Source organism: Pyrus communis, chromosome 8, assembly GCF_963583255.1.
Source record: "Pyrus communis chromosome 8, drPyrComm1.1, whole genome shotgun sequence".
In the NCBI taxonomy this organism is placed as follows: Eukaryota; Viridiplantae; Streptophyta; class Magnoliopsida; order Rosales; family Rosaceae; genus Pyrus; species Pyrus communis.
Window position 1 is genome coordinate 24661731 of NC_084810.1, and position 20563 is coordinate 24682293.

Consider the following 20563-nt stretch of genomic DNA (forward strand, 5'->3'; position numbering starts at 1 on the left):
TTGTTTTGTTTTGAGGGTTTGTCGTCCTCCAATAATAAGGCGTCAAGGGTCAATGGTAAAATTGATCCCATAATTATGTCTGACCCATGATTTGACATGCCTTGACTCGTGAAAGAAAAACTTTCTTAGCCTAACTTGATGGATCAAACAAGTGCAAGCGGGGAAGAGATTATCCGCATCTCTTCCACCAAGGTTATCAGATCAAATGATTTGGATATTTTAAAATTTTATTTAATGGTAAAAATTATTATAAATTTTAAGAAATCAAAATAGATTGACCATTTGATAAAATTTCAAAAGCTCAAATCACTTAATTCAATAATTTTGATGGAAGAAATCTGGAAAGAATCTATTTCTGCATGCAAGCACATGCACATACTTGCGCAACGTTGTGCGTTGTAAATTCGTAATGTAAGTTAGAGTGAAAGGAGACAAGAATGGAATGTAAAAGATGAATGTTCATCAGTTGTAAAAACTATGCTATAATTTTTGTGATATCTTCCGCATAAAAAAAAGGGGGATGAGGATACTTTCTAGATTCTTTTGTGGAGATTTTAGGGATTTTTACATCATAACCATTCATCGTATATTATGCGGTCAGTTTTCGTTAAGTACTATTTATATTTAATTTTAAATAAATAAATTTAAAATTATTTATGACCACACGATATACGATAAACGATTAGGATATAAGATTCTCTAGGATTCCCATAACTTAAATCCAGATGGAATCCAAATCCCAAAAAGGATGTGATCTCTCTAAAAACGCGACATTTGTGTCCACCTACTTTTACACCTTCACTGCATTTACTCCTCTATTATTTTCTAACAAATTTGATAAAGTGAACTTTAACGAAAAGTTCATAGTACTGTTCATTTTAATGAAAAAATCAAAGTTAATCCTGATACTATTTACTTTATCCTTTATTTTGTCCTTATCGTTAAACTCAAAGTTTTCAAACCCTTTTCATTAGTTTTCCTTTTGAAAAAAAGACTCACGGAATCACCAATAAATATTCATCCTCCACACCTTCATTTCTACCAATAGAGACCCCAATTTCACTGGAAACCACCGTGACTAGGTTGGCCAGCGCCGTCGTCCTCCTCATCGCCTTTCGCAGCCGGTAGCCGAAACCTTATCGGAGACATTTACTCTTGTTTTATACGGTGCCCTACTTTACAAATCCAAAACCCTAGGCTTTTCTAGACTCGTACCTTGCAGTTAGGCGTCGCCCTCAATCTATGACAATCATTAAGTCTTTCTTCTTCTTCGTTCTCCAACTATTGTTCTCGTATTTGTTTCCAATAAAATTAAATTGTAAAATTAATTGGGGATTTTGCAGGATTGCAATTCGAGAACTCGTGCGACGTTAGGGTATTTTCGAAGTTGAGGAACGCGTACTGTTTGGTCTCCATCTGTGATCACGTGTGCCTCCCTTTTTTTTTTCCAAATTTAAGAGATAAAAAAGGAGTAAAATGCATTTAAGGTGTGTAAAATCGATCATGCTTTTAACCTAGCTATGGTGTGTTTAGAAGGTCAGAGGATCGAATATAGTTCAAAAACCACCTTCAATCGAAGGTCAGGCCAAAGGGCTTTTGGCCCCATGAAATCTGAAAGGGCCAAAGGGCCAACCGGCTGGCTGGCCTGCCCCAGGTCGGGCTCGATTTCAAATTTCCAACGACTACTTGCTAACATCAGCTAGCCATTATAAATTTCTTTATTTTTAGAAAAATGTTTAACTACAGGTTTTAGGCGAAAATGTTTTAAAGAATATTTAATTATAGGCCCACAAAGTATGTTTAATTAAAGATTTGGGTGTTATTTTTATAAGTTTTGGAGGTTGCTCAAGTTTCTCCCACTGCCAATGTGGGACTCCCACCCACTTCCTTTGTTTTTTATTTTATTTTATTTTTTACACTTCTCCAATGTGGGACTCCCGTAGCGAATTAAAAAATCTGGCCCGCTCCCGATTACGTGTCCTTTTGACCCTTCGCCCGTTTAGAAAGGAATGGTTTTCTCGCCGCCGTCTCACTCGAGGAATCTCGACTCGCTTTTCCTATTCACTAGCACACTGCGCGCTACAGCAAGCAGCCCCTTACTAGTTTTTAAATAAAACCTTTCACATTTGACTTGAAATATATAAGTTGTATTTTTTTAATTTTAGTTATAGTTTTTAAATTTTAGTTGTAGTTTTAAATTTAAATAATAAATTATGTCTGGCCCTTTGGCCCTCGGTTGGAGATGGTTTTTAGTGATAGGGCTAAAACGAGCCCTATGGCCCTTTGGTCCTTTAGCCCTCAGTTGGAGATGGTAAGAAATATGACAATATAATGTTCATTAAAATATTAATTTCTTGGAGGACTAGAGGGCTAAAACAAGTCATCTGGCCAGCCTTCGATTGGACATGACCTAAGTAAGTGGACAATTATCGCATATTTTTTTGTGCAGAAGATTTGAACTCGCAATATTTGCCTGTTTTGAATGCCTAAAAGGGGATATTTTTAATTGCTCATCTTGATTGAGCATTTAAATTTAAAGAAGATACTCCTTTATAAATTATGTTATGTGATTATTGTGTGATTCATTATAGAATTAAGTACCTAAAATCCTTCAATCCTATAGTGTAATTTTAAATTGGTCTCAACACAAGTACTCAACTGATTGAAAATGTCACATCCATTAAGCCTAAGTTAACTTTTTTGTTAAATGTACATGTGACAACAACGGGTCTCACTTTTTAGCTTACATAATAATAAAACTAACTTCAAAAAGGCATGAAGGTGAAAAAATAAGGGGTAAGTTACATTTTACTCCCTCAGGTTTGGGGTCGATTGCAACCTCATACAACATCTTTATAATATTTCAATTTCATACGTTTACTTATCATTTTATTTCAATTTCATACATCCGTTACAAAATTCATTAAGTAAACAGTTAACTGATAACGTGTCAAATATGGGATCCATATATGTGCTACCGTAGTTGCCAAATTTGTGCCATGTGGCAAAAAAAAAAATCTATGTATTAAAAAATAATAATTTAATCAGAATATTAAATACTAAAATAATTAATTAAAGAAAATTTTTTTTATTTTTAATTTTTTTAAAGAAACCCTAAAACCCATGTCTTCTCCGACCCACTCCTTCCCTCTTCACCTCCCCAACCCACTTTCTCCCTCCACTCCACTCTTTTCACCTCCCTTCCATTCTTTATCCCTAGAGACCCACTCCTCCCTTTTCACCTCCCTAACCCACCTTCTCCCTCTCATCCACACTCTTCACCTCCTCTCCCTTTTTCTCTCCCCAGATCAACCTGCACGTAACCCTAATCCCCAAAATTTTGTTAGCCCCAATTTTGAGCATTGGATCAAGTTGTCGCTAAATGACTCAATTTTGGGCAGCCATAGTTTGGAATCGGAGGTCGGACATGAAATTTGATGGGGGTGTTGAGCCAGGTGTCAAGGATCTCGACGGTGGCGAAGACGTTGGAGTTGTTGATGAAGCGGGAGTTCTGGGCGTCGGAAGGGGTAAGACAAGTGGCGGCTTGCAAGCGGGTTACCAAAGGGAGAGATGTTGCAGCGGGAGGAGATGAGGAGGTGATGGGCTTTGTCTGGCCTTCACTTTCGTCCCTTGAGAGTGAACGAGAGCTGCTGGCTAACATTAGGGTGAAGGGCACCATTTGGAAGAAGAAATCGAGGCAAGGGTTTGGGGTGGTGATAAAGGTGGGGGGAAAATTGGGGGTCTTTGGGTTGCTCGGAGCTTTGCGGATTAGGAAATTGATGGTGGTTGTGTTGTAAGGAGAAGCTTGGTGCAGAAGTGAGGGGAAGAGGTGGTGATAGGGGGTGGTGATGGTGGTGCTGAAGGGATAAGCTTGGTGCATAAATGATGGGGAAGGGGGTCGTGATGGGGGACGGGGTTGGTGACGAGAGAATGGGTGGCTCGAGTAGGCAAGGGGGTGGTGGTGGAAGAAGGGGCGGGGAAGATAAAGAATTTGTAATTTTTTTAAATTAATTATTTTAATATGTTAATAATCAAATTAGATTTTAATTTTTTATTAATTGTTTATGCCACGTGGCACACGTTTGTTAGCCACGTTAGCACAAATGTGGATCTCATATTTGCCACATCATCAATTAACAGTTTACTTAACAGATTTTCTAACGGATGTATGAAATTGAAATAAAATAATGGGTAAAGTACAAAAAACTACCTCAACTATTGGTATCACGACACTTTCATACCTCATTTTTTTAAATTGACAATGTCATACCTCATTTTTAGAATTTCGTCCAATGTTATACCTTCCGTTACTTGATCGTTTACTTTTCAGTTAAATGCTGACGTGGCTTGATTCGGGACCCACTTTCTATTAAAAATTTAATAAAATATTATTAAAAACTATAAAAAAAAATTTAATATTTTTAAAATAATAAAGAAAAAAAAAATCCAACCCAACCCTCTATTCGTCCCTGCCCAACCCTCTCTCTCTCCCCATCTTCATCTTCTTCCCTTCTTAATCTTCAACCAAAAAAATAAAAATTGAAAACCCATCAACCCCCCCCACCACCACCCAAGAAGGAGGAAGAAGAAAAGGAAGAAAAAAAAAATCCAACCCAACCCAATTCGGCCCCCTCAACCCCCTGCAACCTAGAAAGAAGAAGGAGGAGGAAGAAGAAAAAACAGAAAAAAAAAAAAAAAAAAAAAAAAAAAAAAAAAAAAACCCAACCCAACCCAGTTTGTTCCACCCCCCCCCCCACCGCAAACCTAACCCCCTGCCAATCCCAAATCCACCACTCTCATCCATTCTTCACATTCTATTCCGCACCCATCTTCCCGCCGACGGGATCTGGGTTTTTTTTTTTTTTTTTTTTTTTTTTTTGTTTCTGGGTTGCAGGAGGGAGAAGAGGGGGTGGGGAGGGGGGAAGACAAACTGAGGGTGGGTGTGGGGGGGGGGGAGACAGATTGGAATTTTTTTTTTTTTTTTTTTTTGGGTTACAGGTGGGGGGAAGGGGGAGGGATGAAGGAGGGTTGTTTTCTTTTTTCTTTTTTTACTTTTTTTTTTATTTTAATATTTAAAAAATATTAAATAAATTTTTTTAGTTTTTAATAATTTTTTAATAGAAAGTGACCTCGAATCAAGCCACGTCAGCATTTAACTGAAAAGTAAACGGCCAAGTAACGGAAAGTATAACATTTGACCAAATTCTAAAGATGAGGTATGACATTGTCAATTTTAAAAGATGAGGTATGAAAGTGTCGTGACACCAGTAGTTGAGGTAGTTTTTTGTATTTTACCCTAAAATAATAAGTAAATGTATGAAATTGAAATGCTTTAAAGATGTTGTTTGAGGTTGCAATCGACCCCAAACCTGAGGGGGTAAAATATAATTTGCCCAAAAATAAAAATAAATAAACAACTTCACAAATAAAATGGAAAACAAAAATGAAGATTGGAAAATATCAAGCCCCCCTCACATTTCCAAGCTTAATCTGCGATCACTGAAACCCCATCCCAACCTGTATATTTAAAACCAACCAGTTGGGAATATTATGGTTAACATTAATATTAGTTGTCTCAAAATCTAAATTTCAAGCATAGACTAAATAATATGGAACTCAATGATCAAATGGATATTGATTGAGTCGAAAATGGACCAAATTGAAATTACATCAATCAGGCAATCTCATAACAAATAAGAGGGGTTAAGAATTGAGATAGAGTTTTAAGGAGTTTGTTTTTGTTCATGTCAATTCCTTCGCCAATTCTTGACTCGTAAAGCTTCGAATTCTTCTTTGTGGGCACTGAAAATGATGGTGGCCGCATCATGGCAGTCCATACCATTTTAGTAACCTCCATTACCTTATTCTCGATGTTGGCGGCTGGAGTTGTAGTGTGGAGTTAGCGATTGTGCATTGGGTTTGTTGGTGATAGCCTGATGGGGGGTGACTGTTAGTTGGTGAAGGCTATGCTTCCATGACATTCTATTGATTTTTTAGACAAAGTAAGTCCTAGTTAATTTAACAGAAATTTAACTGGGGCTTAATTGATGTGACATTTTCAATAGGTTGGATATTTATATGAAATGTTTAAAAAGGTTTAGACCAATTTGAAATGACACTAAAAGGTTGAAGAGTTTTAGGTACTTAATCCTTTTATTATGTATTGCAATTGGACATGTCCATATGTTTACAACATATGAGTCGCCTTTTGCTATACAACAATATTTTGCATTAATAAGTGGGGGATTGGAGCTATACCAACAATGTCACATCCTGGCCTCGGCCTCCACCACATTCGAGGCTCAACTCCACCGTAGCATGATATTGTCCACTTTGGGCCCCGACCACGCCCTCACGGTTTTGTTTTTGGGAACTCACACGAGAACTTCTCAGTGGGTCACCCATCATGGGATTACTCTTGTGTGCTACTCGCTTAACTTTGGAGTTCGAATGGAACCCGAAGTCAGTGATCTTCCAAAAAGCCTCGTGTTAGGTAGAGATGAGAGAATATATATATAAGACTTACAGGATCCACTCCCCTGGGCGATGTGGGATGTTACAATCCACCCCCTTAGGGGCCCAACGTCCTCATCGACACACTTCCGGCCAGGGATTGGCTCTGATACCAAATTGTCACATCCCGGCTCGAGCCCTCACCACATCCCGGGCTCGACTCCACTGTAGCACGATATTGTCCGTTTTGAGCCCCGACCACGCCCTCACGATTTTGTTTCTGGGAACTTTCACGAGAACTTCCCAGTGGGTCACCTATCATGGGATGGCTCTCGCGCGCTACTCGCTTAACTTCGGAGTTCCAATGGAACCCGAAGTCAATGAGCTCCCAAAAGGCCTCGTGTTAGGTAGAGATGAGAATATACATATAAGGCTTACATGATCCACTCCTCTAGGCGATGTGGGATGTTACAAACAAGTTGTTTGCATAATAATGTGGTAATGAATTCACTTTTCATGAAAGTTAAACATATGGCCTTTCATGTACAAATAAAGAAGAATACTACTATAATGTAGTAGTGGTAGCAGTAGTAGTAGTGATATTATGAGTTGGCTTTTATGAATGGGTGTCTATATTATTGTTCTTGAGGTTCAAGAAATTAAGGTCTTGAGTTAAAAGAAACAATGTGATTAATGGTATTTCTCTTTAACTGTAAGTGACAAGTCTGGTTTGACTCACTTAATTGACGAGTTCGATACCTGAGTATTCTAATTAGCAATACTCTTCTGGTATAGAAATATTCTTGTTAAGTTTAAAGAACTATATAGTTTAGGAAGAATGATATATATATATATATATATATATATATATATATTACAATTATATAAAAATTTATCATTTATACAAGCTATATTGAGAGAGATATTTGAGCACACCTTGAGTTCTAGTTTATAACAAATGTTTTTAATCACTTGAGCTATAATTAAGCCCCTAACTACTTTATAACAATGTTTTAAAACTAGTAGATAGATCAACATAGAATAAATGTGTGACACATTTTTATACATTTATCAGACATACAATTCATATTTTACATAATTATTTGCAATTATTATTGGTGTGGTATTTGTTTATTAAATATATCAACATGGTTGATATATTGACTTTTTGTTGTTTTCACATTCGTCGGGAAGAGAATGTGTTTGCGGATAGTTTTGATAATCTGAGCTTGTCTTATTCATCTTTGATGTGGCATGACTTCCCTACTTCAGTACTTCTTGCTGATTTGCAGTTGAATTTCTAAGCTTGATTGGTTTCTGATTTTCAAATTAACAGTTCCCTTTATTACTTCATTTTGCAAGGTTTTGGTTGATGATGTCCGAATGTGGTTTTGTCTTCACCCTTGTATTATTAATAACACTTATACAAATTTACACGAGAGAGCAGGGGGATTTTTTTTTTTTTTGGGTACTATAGTCCTCTTTGCTTTCAGAGAGGATAAGTGCCTTGCACACAACTATTACCGAAGAACTAATATTGTTCTACAATTGTATACATAAAAAATGTAACTACAAAGAGATTTGAAGCCAAATGGTCACCCGATGTTCTATTGGCCCTTCGCGGTTATCTCTTCTATCAAAAGAAATAGTACAAAACTACTTTCCAAAAACACGTGGTCACAAGACAAGAGGTGTTGTGGAGGGTAGAGAAACATGCACCGCGCCAGAAGATCAAAGCCTTCCTCTTCCTCATATTTAAGTTGGGATTCAGATTTGTGAGAGAGAGAGAGAGAGAGAGAGAGAGAGAGAGAGAGAGAGAGAATGAGTTCAATGAAACGTTGTTTGATGTGATTTTTGCATGCAATTCTTAATCTGTTTTGTTGGTGACATGCATTGCAGGTTGAGTGGTTAAGAGAGTGATTAATGTAATTACAATTTATACATGCATAGAAACATTAAACGTATACATAAAATGCTGGATCCGGTGGATGTGGATATTGCAGATTCTGATTTTCTCACCAACCAATCAGATCTTGATGACTCTTCCGACTCCGACATTGATAATTACTGCTTGGCTTTTACATGCAAGAACCGATTGTTTGGTCGCCAGAAGCCTCTCCATGTTGTCCTTGGCGCCGGTGTATGTACGTAGATTGTAACTGTAATTTTTCTTTTCCATTCTGATTGCTGTAAATTCAAGACTACTTATTAATCTAAAGTGAAATTAATTATTGTTTTTCAGCTGCTGATATTATACTTTGGAGGAACAAGCAGATCTCAGCCTACATTTTTATGGGTGCAACACTCACATGGCTTCTATTTGAGAGATTAGGTTATAGTTTGGTTGTGTTTTTTTGCCACGCTTCATTGCTCTCCTTGACAGCCTTGTTCTTGTGGTCGAATTTTGGTTCCTTAATCCATGTGTGAGCTCCTTGATTTTCTTTCATTTAAATGGATTCAAAACGGAAAATATGCATAAATTGAACCGGTTACAAACTTTTGTCGAAAATAGTACTAGGAGGACATCAAACAGACAATAAGTTGTATATAAATCACGTTTTAATGCCCTTTTATTGTATGTTTAGGGTTCCTCCGGTTATGTTTTTTATTTGAGTTTGCAAGCGGTTATGTTTGTGCTTTTTTTTTTTTTTAATTGGTATTTTCATAGGTGTCTGTGTTATGATTTCTGGATAGAATATGATCATGAAACAGGTCTGCACCAGAAATTCCAGAGATTGTAGTACCACAGCACCTGTTTATGAGGACTGCTATTTCCATGACAACTACATATAATCAAGCATTAAGATCATTTGGGCAAGTAGTTTTTGGGACAGACATAAGAGATTTCCTCGCGGTACCAACATTTTTATCTGCTTCTAGGCTTTGTTTATGCTCTAAGAATAGTAAGTTTTGATTGAATTTTTCAACTTTGACGTAATGAACTCGTTTGCAGGTGGCTGCAACTTTGTGGGTTCTGTCTGTTGCCGGAAGCCGGTGCAGTTTCTTGAGCTTCCTTTACTTAGGTTTGCATCAGCTCCGGCTGTTTCATCCCTACTATCGAGCTTTTAGTCCTATAGGATTATGAACTTTTACTGCCATTGTTACTGTTTGCAATGTTTACATCAGATTCCTCTTTCTGATTCTTGAATGAGTCCCCTAGAAGGCTTAGTTGATCCTCGATTTATGTTTTGCCTATTTTTTGTACATCTTCTTGTTGCATCGAAACATTTGTTCACTAATCTGCCAAGTAAAATGACAAGGTTGGTTTAGTTTTGTATAATTCTTTTGTGATTGTTCGCGCTTTGAGTCGATTGTTTCCATTCACTCTACTTCTTGCAAGCAATGTTGTACATACATCATTTTTTGCAAAGTATATGCTAATCGTGGTCGCCTCTCTTGTCAATTGTATGCTTATTTATTGCATCCGCATAGGAAGGCAGAAACGAACTTGGGACATCTAAATATTGTGAAGAAAAGTACCATTAGACTAATAGTTAGTTGGTCGTGATTTATCTGCTATATGTTCCCAAGACGAGTACTGACTCTTTCGTATCGGTTGGTGCAGTGTTTGTGATACTGATGACCGTGCCAGCGTTGTACGAGAATCTTGAGGATAGCGTGGATAGCATTGCAGAGAAAGCACTGATTGAAATAAAGAAGCAGTATGCAGTGTTGGATGGAAAAGTTCTGCAGAAACTCAAAAAGAAAGTAATTTCTTACAAGAACAAAAAGCAGCCCTAATTATTTGCCAACCTTCCTGTTTTGAGGCTCTGCTGGACTTTTCTTCTTCTTCTTCTTCATATAGTTGGTACGGTTCATATTTCGTTCTTGCTTGTTTCGTTCCCTCGGGTTCGGATGTAGAAAAATATGTTGCTTTCTATGTGTTTCAATAGTAGCCTTGTTTAGTTTTCCTTGAGGAGTACTGATGAAGAAAAGTAATCATTCATCTTCCTTGTTCGATTGAACAAAAAGTAATTGTTCATATTTCAGTTTCTGATGTGAATGAAATCGAAAGCAACGTATAATCATGCATGACACGAGCAAACTTCTTCATCCTTTTTGGATAGACACAACTTCTTGAATATACTCTCTTCACACATTAATAGGCAACTACAAAAGTTTAACATAAGGTGCTAACCTCCCAACACTACACATTAGCTATGCATCAACTTAAGCTCTAGTTAGTAACAAACAGCGAAATCCACGTCGATAAAATTGAAAGGACAAGGCAAAAAGAAGTGATTTACGCTTTGACCTCCTCTTTCGATCCTGGCGGTAAGAAGGGCTCCCACCACCCGGATTCATACTTGGAATAAGGTGCTACCCATTTCTGCGGCTTCTCAAACTCGATCTTGGTTGGATTGGAGGCTAATGCTTCTTCTAGACTTGCAGCTTCAAAACTTTCTGCTAACACTCTGTCCAGTCTCAGCTTCATAAACCTGCAGGCGCAAAATATGATCAGATTCAGAGACACTGCCACCATTGTAAGCGTCACAACTTTCATATTTCTACTTGTGTACACCACATGAAGATACTTCTCATATCGAAACATCATGTCATCTAATTTTATTTTTTTTTTAGCTGAGAAGGAATTGTTGTTAGCATATCTACACTTCAATCGTGTAGAATCTCATTTTACATAGTTGTTACCTTGGTAGACAACGTAATCAGTCTCAAGAAGCTTCAAGTTTTGGGGATTACTGGTTTTCTAACATCATATCGTAGCTCTAGTTGCCTGAGATACTGGATTCAAAAACCACTCTAAACCCCCTTTCCATCACTTATTTGTTAAATTAGAAGATGCAAGGTGAAGATCCACATGTATGAATCTCTATGTCCGCCTCTCAATGCGCAGGATAAGGCTGCACACGACAGACTGTGCTAGCTTGACATACAGTTAACTCTTTCTTTAACAACTTGAGCTGTTGAATTCTAGCCATTGTCTAACAGCCGATTCTACATATTGATCGATCAAATCTAGAATCTCAGCACCATCAAACTTTGTCACAATACAATTTGACACTAATAAACAAAAGCAATTCCCAATTCATTCAACCTCTGATCCTGCTAGACTACATCACTACTTAACTAACAAAACATATGTATCTAGCAACTTCGATGTAAATTTCGATCCTGAAACGAAACAAGCTCGAACAAAACAGCAAACAGAAAACAACAAATCGAAGCCGAGCAAGTTCGCAGTGATGGTGAATTTAGGAGTAAAGAAAAGGGAGAACATACGTAATCCAAGGTCCGTTAGTCGAAACCAGAGCAACGGCAGGCCTTCCTAATCTCTTAGTAATGTTAGGAAACTTATCCAAGAACTTGGGCTCGATCACAAGCCAAAAGTCCTGCTCTTTGTTCTTTTCTCCATAGTATCGAAGCCGCTCACACAATTGCTCCTGGAAATGCTCCTCGTCATCGAGCATAAACTTCGCATTCGCAACCACGAAATAGTACCTGCTCGGCTTTTCCTGCATTCAGAAACACAAAAAATGGAAAATTTACAGTCTTGCATGAGAAAATGAGAAACAAAAAATGAAAAGAATTTATGGGTTGGAGAAAGAATTGAACCTTATCGGCGGAATCGGAGGAGCTGAGCTGGTCGGAGTCGACGGCGGCGACAGATGTACGGACGGAGGAGGAGGATTTGAGGGTGGTTTTGGGAGGGAAGGAGAAGAAGTGGTTGCAGCTGGAATTGGCTGAGAGAGGAAGAGATAAAGATTTGGGTTTTGGATTTCGGATGTGGGTTTGGGAGATGGCGGTGATTGGTTTCGATTTCACGGCGGCGGCGGCCCAGCATGCCAGACCGAAAGTTGCCACGGCAGACATTGCTCCTCCTGGTTCTTCTTCTTCCTCCCCTGCGTGTCTTCCTTCGATATAATAAGCAGAGCCAGCCTTATCTAGTGTTATCTACCTTACTTATCTTTTACATTATACAATTACATGTGTTTTTATGTTCAAGAAAGTTAGACAGGAAATCAATTTATATGATACGGATATACTGTTATTTTAGTACTTCATATTAATAATACATTATGTGAATGAAAAATATATATATATATATATATATATATATATATATCTGTTGTATTATTTACACAAGACGACATAATTTCAAGTAGTCTTTCTCATGACACATGAACAAATTTCTTTACAAAAAGCAAATTGAAGCAATATGATATAAATTTTGTTGCAACGTGCTGTTTATCTTGAAATGGTTTTTTTTTTTTTTTTTTTACGTCTAAAATGCCGTTTAAAAAGTTCACGTGTACCTTTTAAATGGCACATTTCTTTAATTTTATGTTTAATTGGGATTTTGTAACAATGCCTAAAGCTCCAATACTCATATTAGGGGTGGCCTTATGTCCTTTTAAGAACAATGAAAAGATTGTATCTTTATACCACATTTGCACGCTACATGATATAATAAATGATGTGTACATACTATATCGATTATTGTCGCATTCAAACTAATTGTTCTCATTCCTAAGTTGGAAAATCTAGAATTTGCTTCTCAGTTTAGACCTATTAATCAGTGTAATGCAGCTTAAAAAATCTTACTTGCATTAAAACCAAGGGGCTTTTGCTCCCGAAAGATCGATTACATATAAGATTTTAATAGCTCATGTGGTTTTCAGTCGTCAATTTATTTTCAACAAACACGTCTTCAAGTCGCAGGATCTCTGTCCGTCAGAGTTTACAAATTCAAAATCATAATACGATTGGCAAGTATCTGGGAATCAACAATGTGGTTTTTTGGAAAGGATTAGGATTCTCTCATCTCTTCTTTCCATTTCATCCTCTCACATTCTTTTATTTTGTCTTTCTCTTGTTATAAAAAATTAATATAAAATGTTGATGTGGCTTAATCGTAACCGTTCAAATAGGATGGGAGAAAAGGGGAGAGAAAAAAAAAGGAGAGAGAATCCTACTCCTTCTGGAAAAGCAGTTCCGCGTCAAGAGCTAGTAAGGTCACTTTAATCAAGTCTCCTAGCACCACAGATAATAAAAGACTTCTTTGCATGCCCCTTCACAATAACTCACACGTAACACATCGTGATAAAATAAAAATAAAAAAAATAAAAAAATAAGAAAAGTAAAAAAAATAAAAAACTTTAGTTTTAATGAAAAATGATAAATAAAGGTGCAGTGAATAGTACTAAAAAAAGGTAAAAATATGATTTTTCGTTAAAAATAAATAGTACTGGAAGTGTTTAGTTAAAACTCTATAAGAAAGAAGTATTCAGCATGCGCAGAGCGTGTGTAGACAGACTAGTTTAGGTCAAGTCTAAGGAATCCTTTTCAGGTGAAAATTTAGGTGACAATTCAAAAAAGCTTGGGATGGAGAGCGACTGAGGTGAATTCCCAGTAGGTTCAAGCCCATTGGGCCTGAGTCCTGTAATTCAAGCCCATTTATAATAAAAAAATTAAACACGGGCGGAAAGCATCAGTTCAAGTCAAGTCAAAAGCGTAAAATGCCGTTCTCGACGGTGGCTTCCACTGTTAGATCTCTCATTACACGATCGTCCTCAGTCGCCAGAGCTGCCTTCCTTCCTCCTTCCTCCTTCTCCACCTCCGCCAAGAAGCCACCAATTCCGACCCTTTCTTTTTCCCTGACCTCCGCCTCCGGCGCCATTCGTTATACTTTGTTTATAAAACCCAAACAGATGGCTTCGCAGATGTCTTCGGAGAGCTTCAAGTTCGGGCCGTACAAGATCGACGGGAGGGGAGTGTTCTACACCACCAAGCTATCCTACGCCATGGTTAACCTGCGGCCTCTTGTTCCTGGTACTTTTCGCTCACTCTTAACGCTGAATAATCAAGCATGAAAATTGAATGTAAAAGTTGCAAATTTGATGACCCAATTCTCCTTTTTCTTTGCAGGTCATATCCTTTTGTTTGCTTTGAAAGTAAATTTTGTTTTGGGATCGGTGAATAAATACGTTGTTAATTTGTTATATGAGAAAGAAAAAAAAAGTTGGCAAATTTCCTTTTTTTCTTCTTTATTAGGGATAGCGTTAGTGGGTTAAACAGTTAGTATTTAGGGGGAAGAGAATCAGTAGAGATTGAATCAACACCAGGTGTATAGGCATGGTTGCTTTTTGCCACCACGGTAAAGAGCCATCTGCAGGCTATTTCCTTGTTTTAGTGCCCTTTTTCTTGATTGGAGAATTAAGGCAGCATGTGGGTTTGTTTACTGATTGATTGGATCATACTGGTGAGTAGTGAGTATGGATGTCAAAGGAAAGGGTGCTGGTTTTTCGTTCTGGATCGAAAAGGAAAAGTCTTTTATCCGGCTTGATTTTTGGTCCAAAACGGTTTTCTGTGGCACCAAAATGTAAGCAGCAGATGGTAGATTCAGCTGGTTGCGATGCTTGAGTCTTAAAAGCATGCTACAAAGTGCATCCCTTTTTATTATTAGATATTGACTGGTTTCTTTTGGACCACGGGTCTGTATATAGTTTATCATGGACCAATATGTGTGCCTAACTGCCTTTCTCATCTGCATATGTTGAAATACAATGGCCAAGCATCATGTGTATTTAACCCCCGACTATCCAGATTGATCCTCTTCTCCGTGTAGTTATGTGTGCAAACTTTACCCATTTTATTGCGGCACTATAGTATGCCCGATTCAATCATGCTTGACTTAACATCCTGTACATGTGCTTGTCTGCCCAAGGCGTGAAGTGAAACGCTTTGGAGATCTCACTGCTGATGAGACCAGTGACCTTTGGATCACAGCGCAAAAGGTTGGTAATCAGCTGGAGAGTTACCACAAAGCATCATCTCTCACACTTGCTATTCAAGTAAGAATTTCAGACCTTTAACTTTGTTTTTGTTAGTGAACAATATTTGTGTTTGGCCTTGTTTTCAGTCAGTTATTTTGCCCTTGAGATCTGTTACTGATATTACTTTTAACCAAGTGATCACTTAATGCCATATATTCATAAGTCGTTCCTGTTTATCACCGCATAAAGCATACAACTTAGATCATTTTTGCTTGTTACTGTTCTAATCTAAGAGTGTATGTATCTAGATATTTATTTCTTCATGTATATTCTTATTTTGGTCGTACTTTAAAACTTCCTCCAAGCTGTTAGGTTTCTTTTCACTTCCATATCACCTACAAATTATGCTTTGAACTTGTTATTTGAGGTTGAGCGGGTTACCTACTTTTCATGTGGTATTCCATGGCAACAGTTTTGCTTTATGATGTTTGTTGGGAGACGGTCCTTCATTCTCAAGTTCATATCTTAGCCTCTGAAATTTTTGTTGCTGCACATAGTAATGGTTTTATGTCCCCCCAAGCCAACTTTGTCCTCATTGTTTGTAGGATGGACCCCAAGCCGGACAGAGTGTACCCCATGTTCATATCCATATCCTCCCACGGAAAGTTGGTGACTTTGAGAAGAACGATGAGATTTATGATGCAGTAAGATTGGAACGTCTATTTCAGGTTTTATTAACACTTACTAATTCGCATGTTTTAGCCTCGAGTATTTACTTTTTCTGTGTTCAATGCTATAGCTAGATGAAAAGGAGAAGGAATTAAAGCGAAAGCTAGACTTAGACCAGGAAAGGAAGGACAGAAGCCTTGAGGAAATGGCACAAGAAGCCAAAGAGTACAAACAGTTGTTTTAGAAGGTAGAATCTGCATTGCAGATGTTCGATATGCACAGCACAATATGTAAATTTTTTCTCACTGGATGTTTCCAGTGTATTTGGATGCTTTACCATGATTGTAGCTGGTCGGAGCTTGATAGTTGTGTTAACGTCAGTCGGATCCCGATTTATACTCGTTTGTTTATGTTATTTGACAACATTTTCATCATACATTCCGAACAGATTCAACCATCATTTTTCTAAATCTCGAAAGTAGTCACATTCACGACCGAAGCGTCGAACAAAAGGCCATTATACAGCATGCTTAATTTATGGAGAGAAAAAAAAAATCAATTTACGTTGCAACACCAAAAGAATTTCAAAATTAGAATGACATGTGGATGGATAGGTTCGGTTCTGTTTCTCCAATGGCACGTGACTTATCGGTGAAAATAGTTTTAACAACCAAATACAAGGAACAAACTCAGACTTGTGCGTAGCCATATTGTCAAGAGCAGATGCACCCCTCCATCAATTCGAGTTCAGATCTCTCTTTTTGCACATTACATTAATTTAAAGGAAAACTAATGAAAAAAGCTTGAAAACTTTGAGTTTTAACGATAAGAACAAAATAAAGGGCAAAGTGAATAGTATCAAATTTGACTTTTTAGTGTAAAATATGGTTTTTTGTTAAAATAAACAGTACTGGGAGCATTTCGTTAAGATTTCTTAATTTAAAGTAGAATATTGCGTGCATGGGCCTCGGGCTGCAATGGTTGGTTTCTTTGGGCCTTCGGGGCGCCGAAGTTTTCTTCCTCAAAGAACTGGCGGGAAAAGTATTTCTACCGGTAATTGCCTTAATTAATTTCTGACGCTATATGTTATTAAAAGTACGTCTAAAACCTCAAAACTCTAAAACAAAAAAGCAGCTAAGAACTCAAAAGTGCTTTTCTTTCCTCCAAAAAATCCTTGCCAACTGATCGTCTCCACAGAAATGCAGTCCATACTCAAGCTGCAGGACCTTATCGTCTTCTGCTTCTTGTTTTCTTTTCTTTGATTTTTAGTCTAAACCTTTTTTTTGGTGTAGAAATATTTTGGGTTTTCGTCGTTTCGGCCTGTACCAGAAGGAAGTGATTGAGAAAATCATAAGGAAAACGACTCGTTGATTGTGATGGCCACCGGAAGCGGCAAGTCGTTGTGGTAAAAGGTTCTTCCTTTCCTTTCTCTGTTGTTTGAGTAGGGTTTTGCAAGTGCTTGATTTACTGGATTGTTTCTTTCCTCCAAAAAATCCTTGCCAACTGATCGTCTCCACAGAAAATGCAGTCCATTCTGAAGGTGAAGAACCTTATCTTCTTCTGCTTCTTGTTTTCTTTTCTTCGGTTTTCAGTCTAATATTTTTTTTTTTCTTTGGGTGTAGAAATATTTTGGGTTTTCTTCGTTTCGGCCGTACCAGAAGGAAATGGTTGAGAAAATCATAGAGGGAAACGACTCGTTGATTGTGATGGCCACCGGAAGCGGCAAGTCGTTTTGGTAAAAGCCTCTTCCTTTCCTTTCTCTGTTGTTCGAGTAGAGTTTTACAAGTGTTTGATTTACTGGGTTGTTTCTGTTGACAGCTATCAGGTGCCTCCGTTGGTTGTCCAAAAGACCGGTGTCGTTGTGAGCCCTCTTATATCCCTAATGCAAGATCGGGTGAACCAAAGATTGTTTCTTTTTGTTGGGGTTTTCTTTTTTGTTGAATAATGGTTTATAATCATGTTATTTGGTTCTGTTTGTGTTGAAGATTAGTAATCAGTAATTGCTGTGATGTCGGAAATGGTTTGAATTTTTTGATGTTTTATTTAAAGGTTATGTCTTTGAAGCAACGAGGAATCAGAGCCGAGTTTATGGGAAGTAGTCAAACTGATTCCACTGTCCAGAGCAGAGCTGAAAGTGGTCAGTTTGATATCTTGTACATGACCCCGGAAAAGGCATGTTCGGTTCCTGCTAGGTACATTACTACTTTTATTTGCCATTTGTCAGTTTCAAGTTTTCCGTTCTATTGTGCACTCGTACTTGTGTGCTATATTACAATTACAAACATGAACTGGGAGTTTGGACTGGCAAATTTGGACTACTACTGTCATGGATGTGTATGATGATTTTGATGAGAACTTTATAGCCTGCCTGTCCAGTATCAAGATTTTTTTGGTATATGGGAGTATTTTAGTGGATATTACGATGTCAATATTATATTCTAGTTTATTTATTTTTCTTGCAGAAATCGGTATCCTGACTCTTACGTCTTCTTGCAGTTTCTGGTCCAATTTGCTTAGTGTTGGACTCTGTTTGTTTGCTGTTGATGAAGCACATTGCATATCGCAGTGGGGCTATGATTTCAGGTTAGTGCTATTTCGTGGTTCTTCCTAAAATAAATTCTAATGGCTTGATTTTCATAATCTTAGTTTATGAATTGTTGGGACTTTGGCCTGTGAAATTTGTTTTGGCATCATTCTCTCCAACTTTTTTTGCTAGAACAGGATTGAGTTCCACATAGTTTCTCTAGTTTATGTTTCTTGTTACTGATCCTACTTACTTCAGTTTTAAAATAAAGTTGGCTAGTCTTTTCTTTTTTTGAGAAGAAAGAAGCGCCCACTGTGGAGCACTAGGGCTAGTTTCTTGTTTCAAAAGTGTATTTTCAGTCGTCTCACAGAGCTTCATGTGTTGATTTTGTTCCTTGTATGTATATTTCTCACCTTGTTTTATGCCTATAATTATCTTAATGTTACTTGTAATCATCATCATCTGTGCATTTCTCACTGTGGACTCTACAGGGTGGTATACAAGAAGTTAGACAAGTTACGTGCCGTTCTTGTTGGTGTTCCATTTATTGCCTTAACTGCAACTGCTACGGAAAAGTATGTCTCTATCTCTCTATGTCTCTCTGGGATTTTGATGTTCTTATCAGCTGTTGCTTTTCTATTAGGGTATTGCTTTCTTTTGCTTAACATCATCAGAATTCAACTAATAAAATTTAAAACATTCTCTTTCTGTAGGGAGCTTTTACTGTCTGCTTTCAGTACCTTATATTGCAACAGAAATCTCTTTGTTCGTTGGACCACTTGTTTCTCTAATTTTGCTCACCCCCAAACTTCATAACTTAGAGAACAACTATAGCAACTAGGAAGTGAGCTATTGTCATCTAATAGTTTTGACATTTGCTAGAGCCTAGAAAACAGTAGCACAAAACTATTCATTACTTGACCTGTTACGATCTTTTGTAACTTAACATACATGAGTATATTTCACTTTCGAATAGGTGGTTTTTTATTTTCATTTTTCTGTTCAATATTTATCTATACTAATATTCATATTCCAGGGTTCGAATGGACATGTTAATTCCTTGAAGATGCAAAACCCATATTTTGCCATAGGCTCATTTGACCGGACAAATCTGTTCTATGGTGTCAAGTCATTCAAACATGGTCAGTCATTTGTTCAGGAGCTCGTCCAAGAAGTTTCAAAATTTGTGCGCTCAGATAGTTCAACTATCATTTACTGCACAACAATTAAAGATGTTGAGCAGGTAAGCACTTTAAATGCATTCTGTTATTCTTAACATATGTATTTTTTTTTATGCATGTATGGTATCTGTGTAACTTATCATTCGCATTATGTCATGTGTATGATATCTTGTTTTATTCATGAATGTACGTTTTTGCAGAACTTGGCTTACATTCTTTTAATGTTTTTCATTACCTTCACTAGGTATTTGGGTCACTTGAGGAGGCAGGTATTAAGGCAGGAATATATCCTGGTCAAATGGACAATAGAGCTCGTGCGGAGTCCCATAGGTTCTCACCCTATTCCATGTGTATTTAAAGTAGCACTTATAGTTGCTCCTTGTGCTATCAGTGTAATTGTTGAGTACAGCACCCGTCCATTTCTTAACCTTACATTGCATCTGATTTGACATGATGCTTATTACTCTTTTTATCAGATTGTTTATAAGAGATGAACTCGATGTCATGGTTGCTACAATTGCTTTTGGAATGGGTATTGATAAGCCAAACATAAGGCAAGTGATACATTATGGTTGCCCAAAGAGTTTGGAGTGTTATTACCAGGAAAGTGGGCGATGTGGTAGAGATGGTATTGCATCTGTCTGCTGGCTTTATTACACTAGAAGTGACTTTGCAAAAGCTAAGTTTTACACTAGAGAGCTACATTCTGTAAGTGCTTATTTTGTTTCTGTTGTAGGATGTGGCTAAATATTTATGGATGCTATTCTGTAACTTCTTATTTTGTTTCTATTTTTCTGCCTCATGAGTTTTTGTGGGCTTCTAATCACCAGGAAAGTCAACGTAAAGCTGTTGTAGAGTCATTGATGGCAGCAAAACAGTATTGCTTACTGACATCTTGCAGAAGGAAGTTCTTGCTTGGTCACTTTGGGGAAAAGTTTCCAGCTGATAAATGCGGTATGGATCTGCTTTCTTCATTGGAATTCCTGAGTTCAGTCTCCCTA

At 37.5% G+C, this 20563-nt stretch overlaps 4 protein-coding genes across 4 annotated transcripts; 3 read left to right on the top strand and 1 right to left on the bottom strand.

Annotated features, from left to right (window-relative positions):
* The first annotated feature begins 8395 nt into the window (after positions 1 to 8395).
* Positions 8396 to 10892, top strand: LOC137742422 (reticulon-like protein B4). The gene is made up of 5 exons (XM_068482284.1): positions 8396 to 8597; positions 8696 to 8876; positions 9166 to 9307; positions 9407 to 9476; positions 10019 to 10892. Exons 1-5 carry the CDS (start codon positions 8396 to 8398, stop codon positions 10192 to 10194), a joined length of 771 nt encoding a protein of 256 aa, XP_068338385.1. The 3' UTR covers positions 10195 to 10892.
* Positions 10491 to 12359, bottom strand: LOC137742423 (protein YCF54, chloroplastic-like). The gene is made up of 3 exons (XM_068482285.1): positions 12028 to 12359; positions 11695 to 11927; positions 10491 to 10892 (listed from the first exon to the last, which is right to left on the bottom strand). The coding sequence occupies exons 1-3, from the start codon at positions 12283 to 12285 to the stop codon at positions 10697 to 10699; spliced, it is 687 nt and encodes a 228-aa protein (XP_068338386.1). The 5' UTR covers positions 12286 to 12359; the 3' UTR covers positions 10491 to 10696.
* A 1548-nt stretch (positions 12360 to 13907) lies between these two features.
* LOC137742424 (bifunctional bis(5'-adenosyl)-triphosphatase/adenylylsulfatase FHIT-like) lies at positions 13908 to 16315 on the top strand. The gene is made up of 4 exons (XM_068482286.1): positions 13908 to 14245; positions 15119 to 15266; positions 15794 to 15892; positions 15988 to 16315. Exons 1-4 carry the CDS (start codon positions 13932 to 13934, stop codon positions 16099 to 16101), a joined length of 675 nt encoding a protein of 224 aa, XP_068338387.1. The 5' UTR covers positions 13908 to 13931; the 3' UTR covers positions 16102 to 16315.
* A 1594-nt stretch (positions 16316 to 17909) lies between these two features.
* Positions 17910 to 20011, top strand: LOC137743208 (uncharacterized). The gene is made up of 5 exons (XM_068483091.1): positions 17910 to 18049; positions 18354 to 18440; positions 18873 to 18956; positions 19541 to 19624; positions 19807 to 20011. Exons 1-5 carry the CDS (start codon positions 17910 to 17912, stop codon positions 20009 to 20011), a joined length of 600 nt encoding a protein of 199 aa, XP_068339192.1.
* The last annotated feature ends 552 nt before the right edge of the window (positions 20012 to 20563 follow it).

Excerpts from the sequence above, each read along its gene's own strand:
- LOC137742422 (XM_068482284.1), top strand. The coding sequence starts at position 8,396 with ATGCATAGAAACATTAAACGTATACATAAAATGCTGGATCCGGTGGAT. Across the intron at positions 8,877-9,165 it reads TTTGGTTCCTTAATCCATGT|GTCTGCACCAGAAATTCCAG; the intron begins GTGAGCTCCTTG and ends ATCATGAAACAG. Across the intron at positions 9,477-10,018 it reads CTTGAGCTTCCTTTACTTAG|TGTTTGTGATACTGATGACC; the intron begins GTTTGCATCAGC and ends CGGTTGGTGCAG.
- LOC137742424 (XM_068482286.1), top strand. The coding sequence starts at position 13,932 with ATGCCGTTCTCGACGGTGGCTTCCACTGTTAGATCTCTCATTACACGA. Across the intron at positions 15,267-15,793 it reads CTCTCACACTTGCTATTCAA|GATGGACCCCAAGCCGGACA; the intron begins GTAAGAATTTCA and ends CATTGTTTGTAG. Across the intron at positions 15,893-15,987 it reads ACGATGAGATTTATGATGCA|CTAGATGAAAAGGAGAAGGA; the intron begins GTAAGATTGGAA and ends TCAATGCTATAG.
- LOC137742423 (XM_068482285.1), bottom strand. The coding sequence starts at position 12,285 with ATGTCTGCCGTGGCAACTTTCGGTCTGGCATGCTGGGCCGCCGCCGCC. Across the intron at positions 11,928-12,027 it reads CCTCCGATTCCGCCGATAAG|GAAAAGCCGAGCAGGTACTA; the intron begins GTTCAATTCTTT and ends TTCTGAATGCAG. Across the intron at positions 10,893-11,694 it reads ACTAACGGACCTTGGATTAC|GTTTATGAAGCTGAGACTGG; the intron begins GTATGTTCTCCC and ends TTGCGCCTGCAG.
- LOC137743208 (XM_068483091.1), top strand. The coding sequence starts at position 17,910 with ATGTCTTTGAAGCAACGAGGAATCAGAGCCGAGTTTATGGGAAGTAGT. Across the intron at positions 18,957-19,540 it reads ACTGCAACTGCTACGGAAAA|GAGCTCGTCCAAGAAGTTTC; the intron begins GTATGTCTCTAT and ends TCATTTGTTCAG. Across the intron at positions 19,625-19,806 it reads CAATTAAAGATGTTGAGCAG|GTATTTGGGTCACTTGAGGA; the intron begins GTAAGCACTTTA and ends TACCTTCACTAG.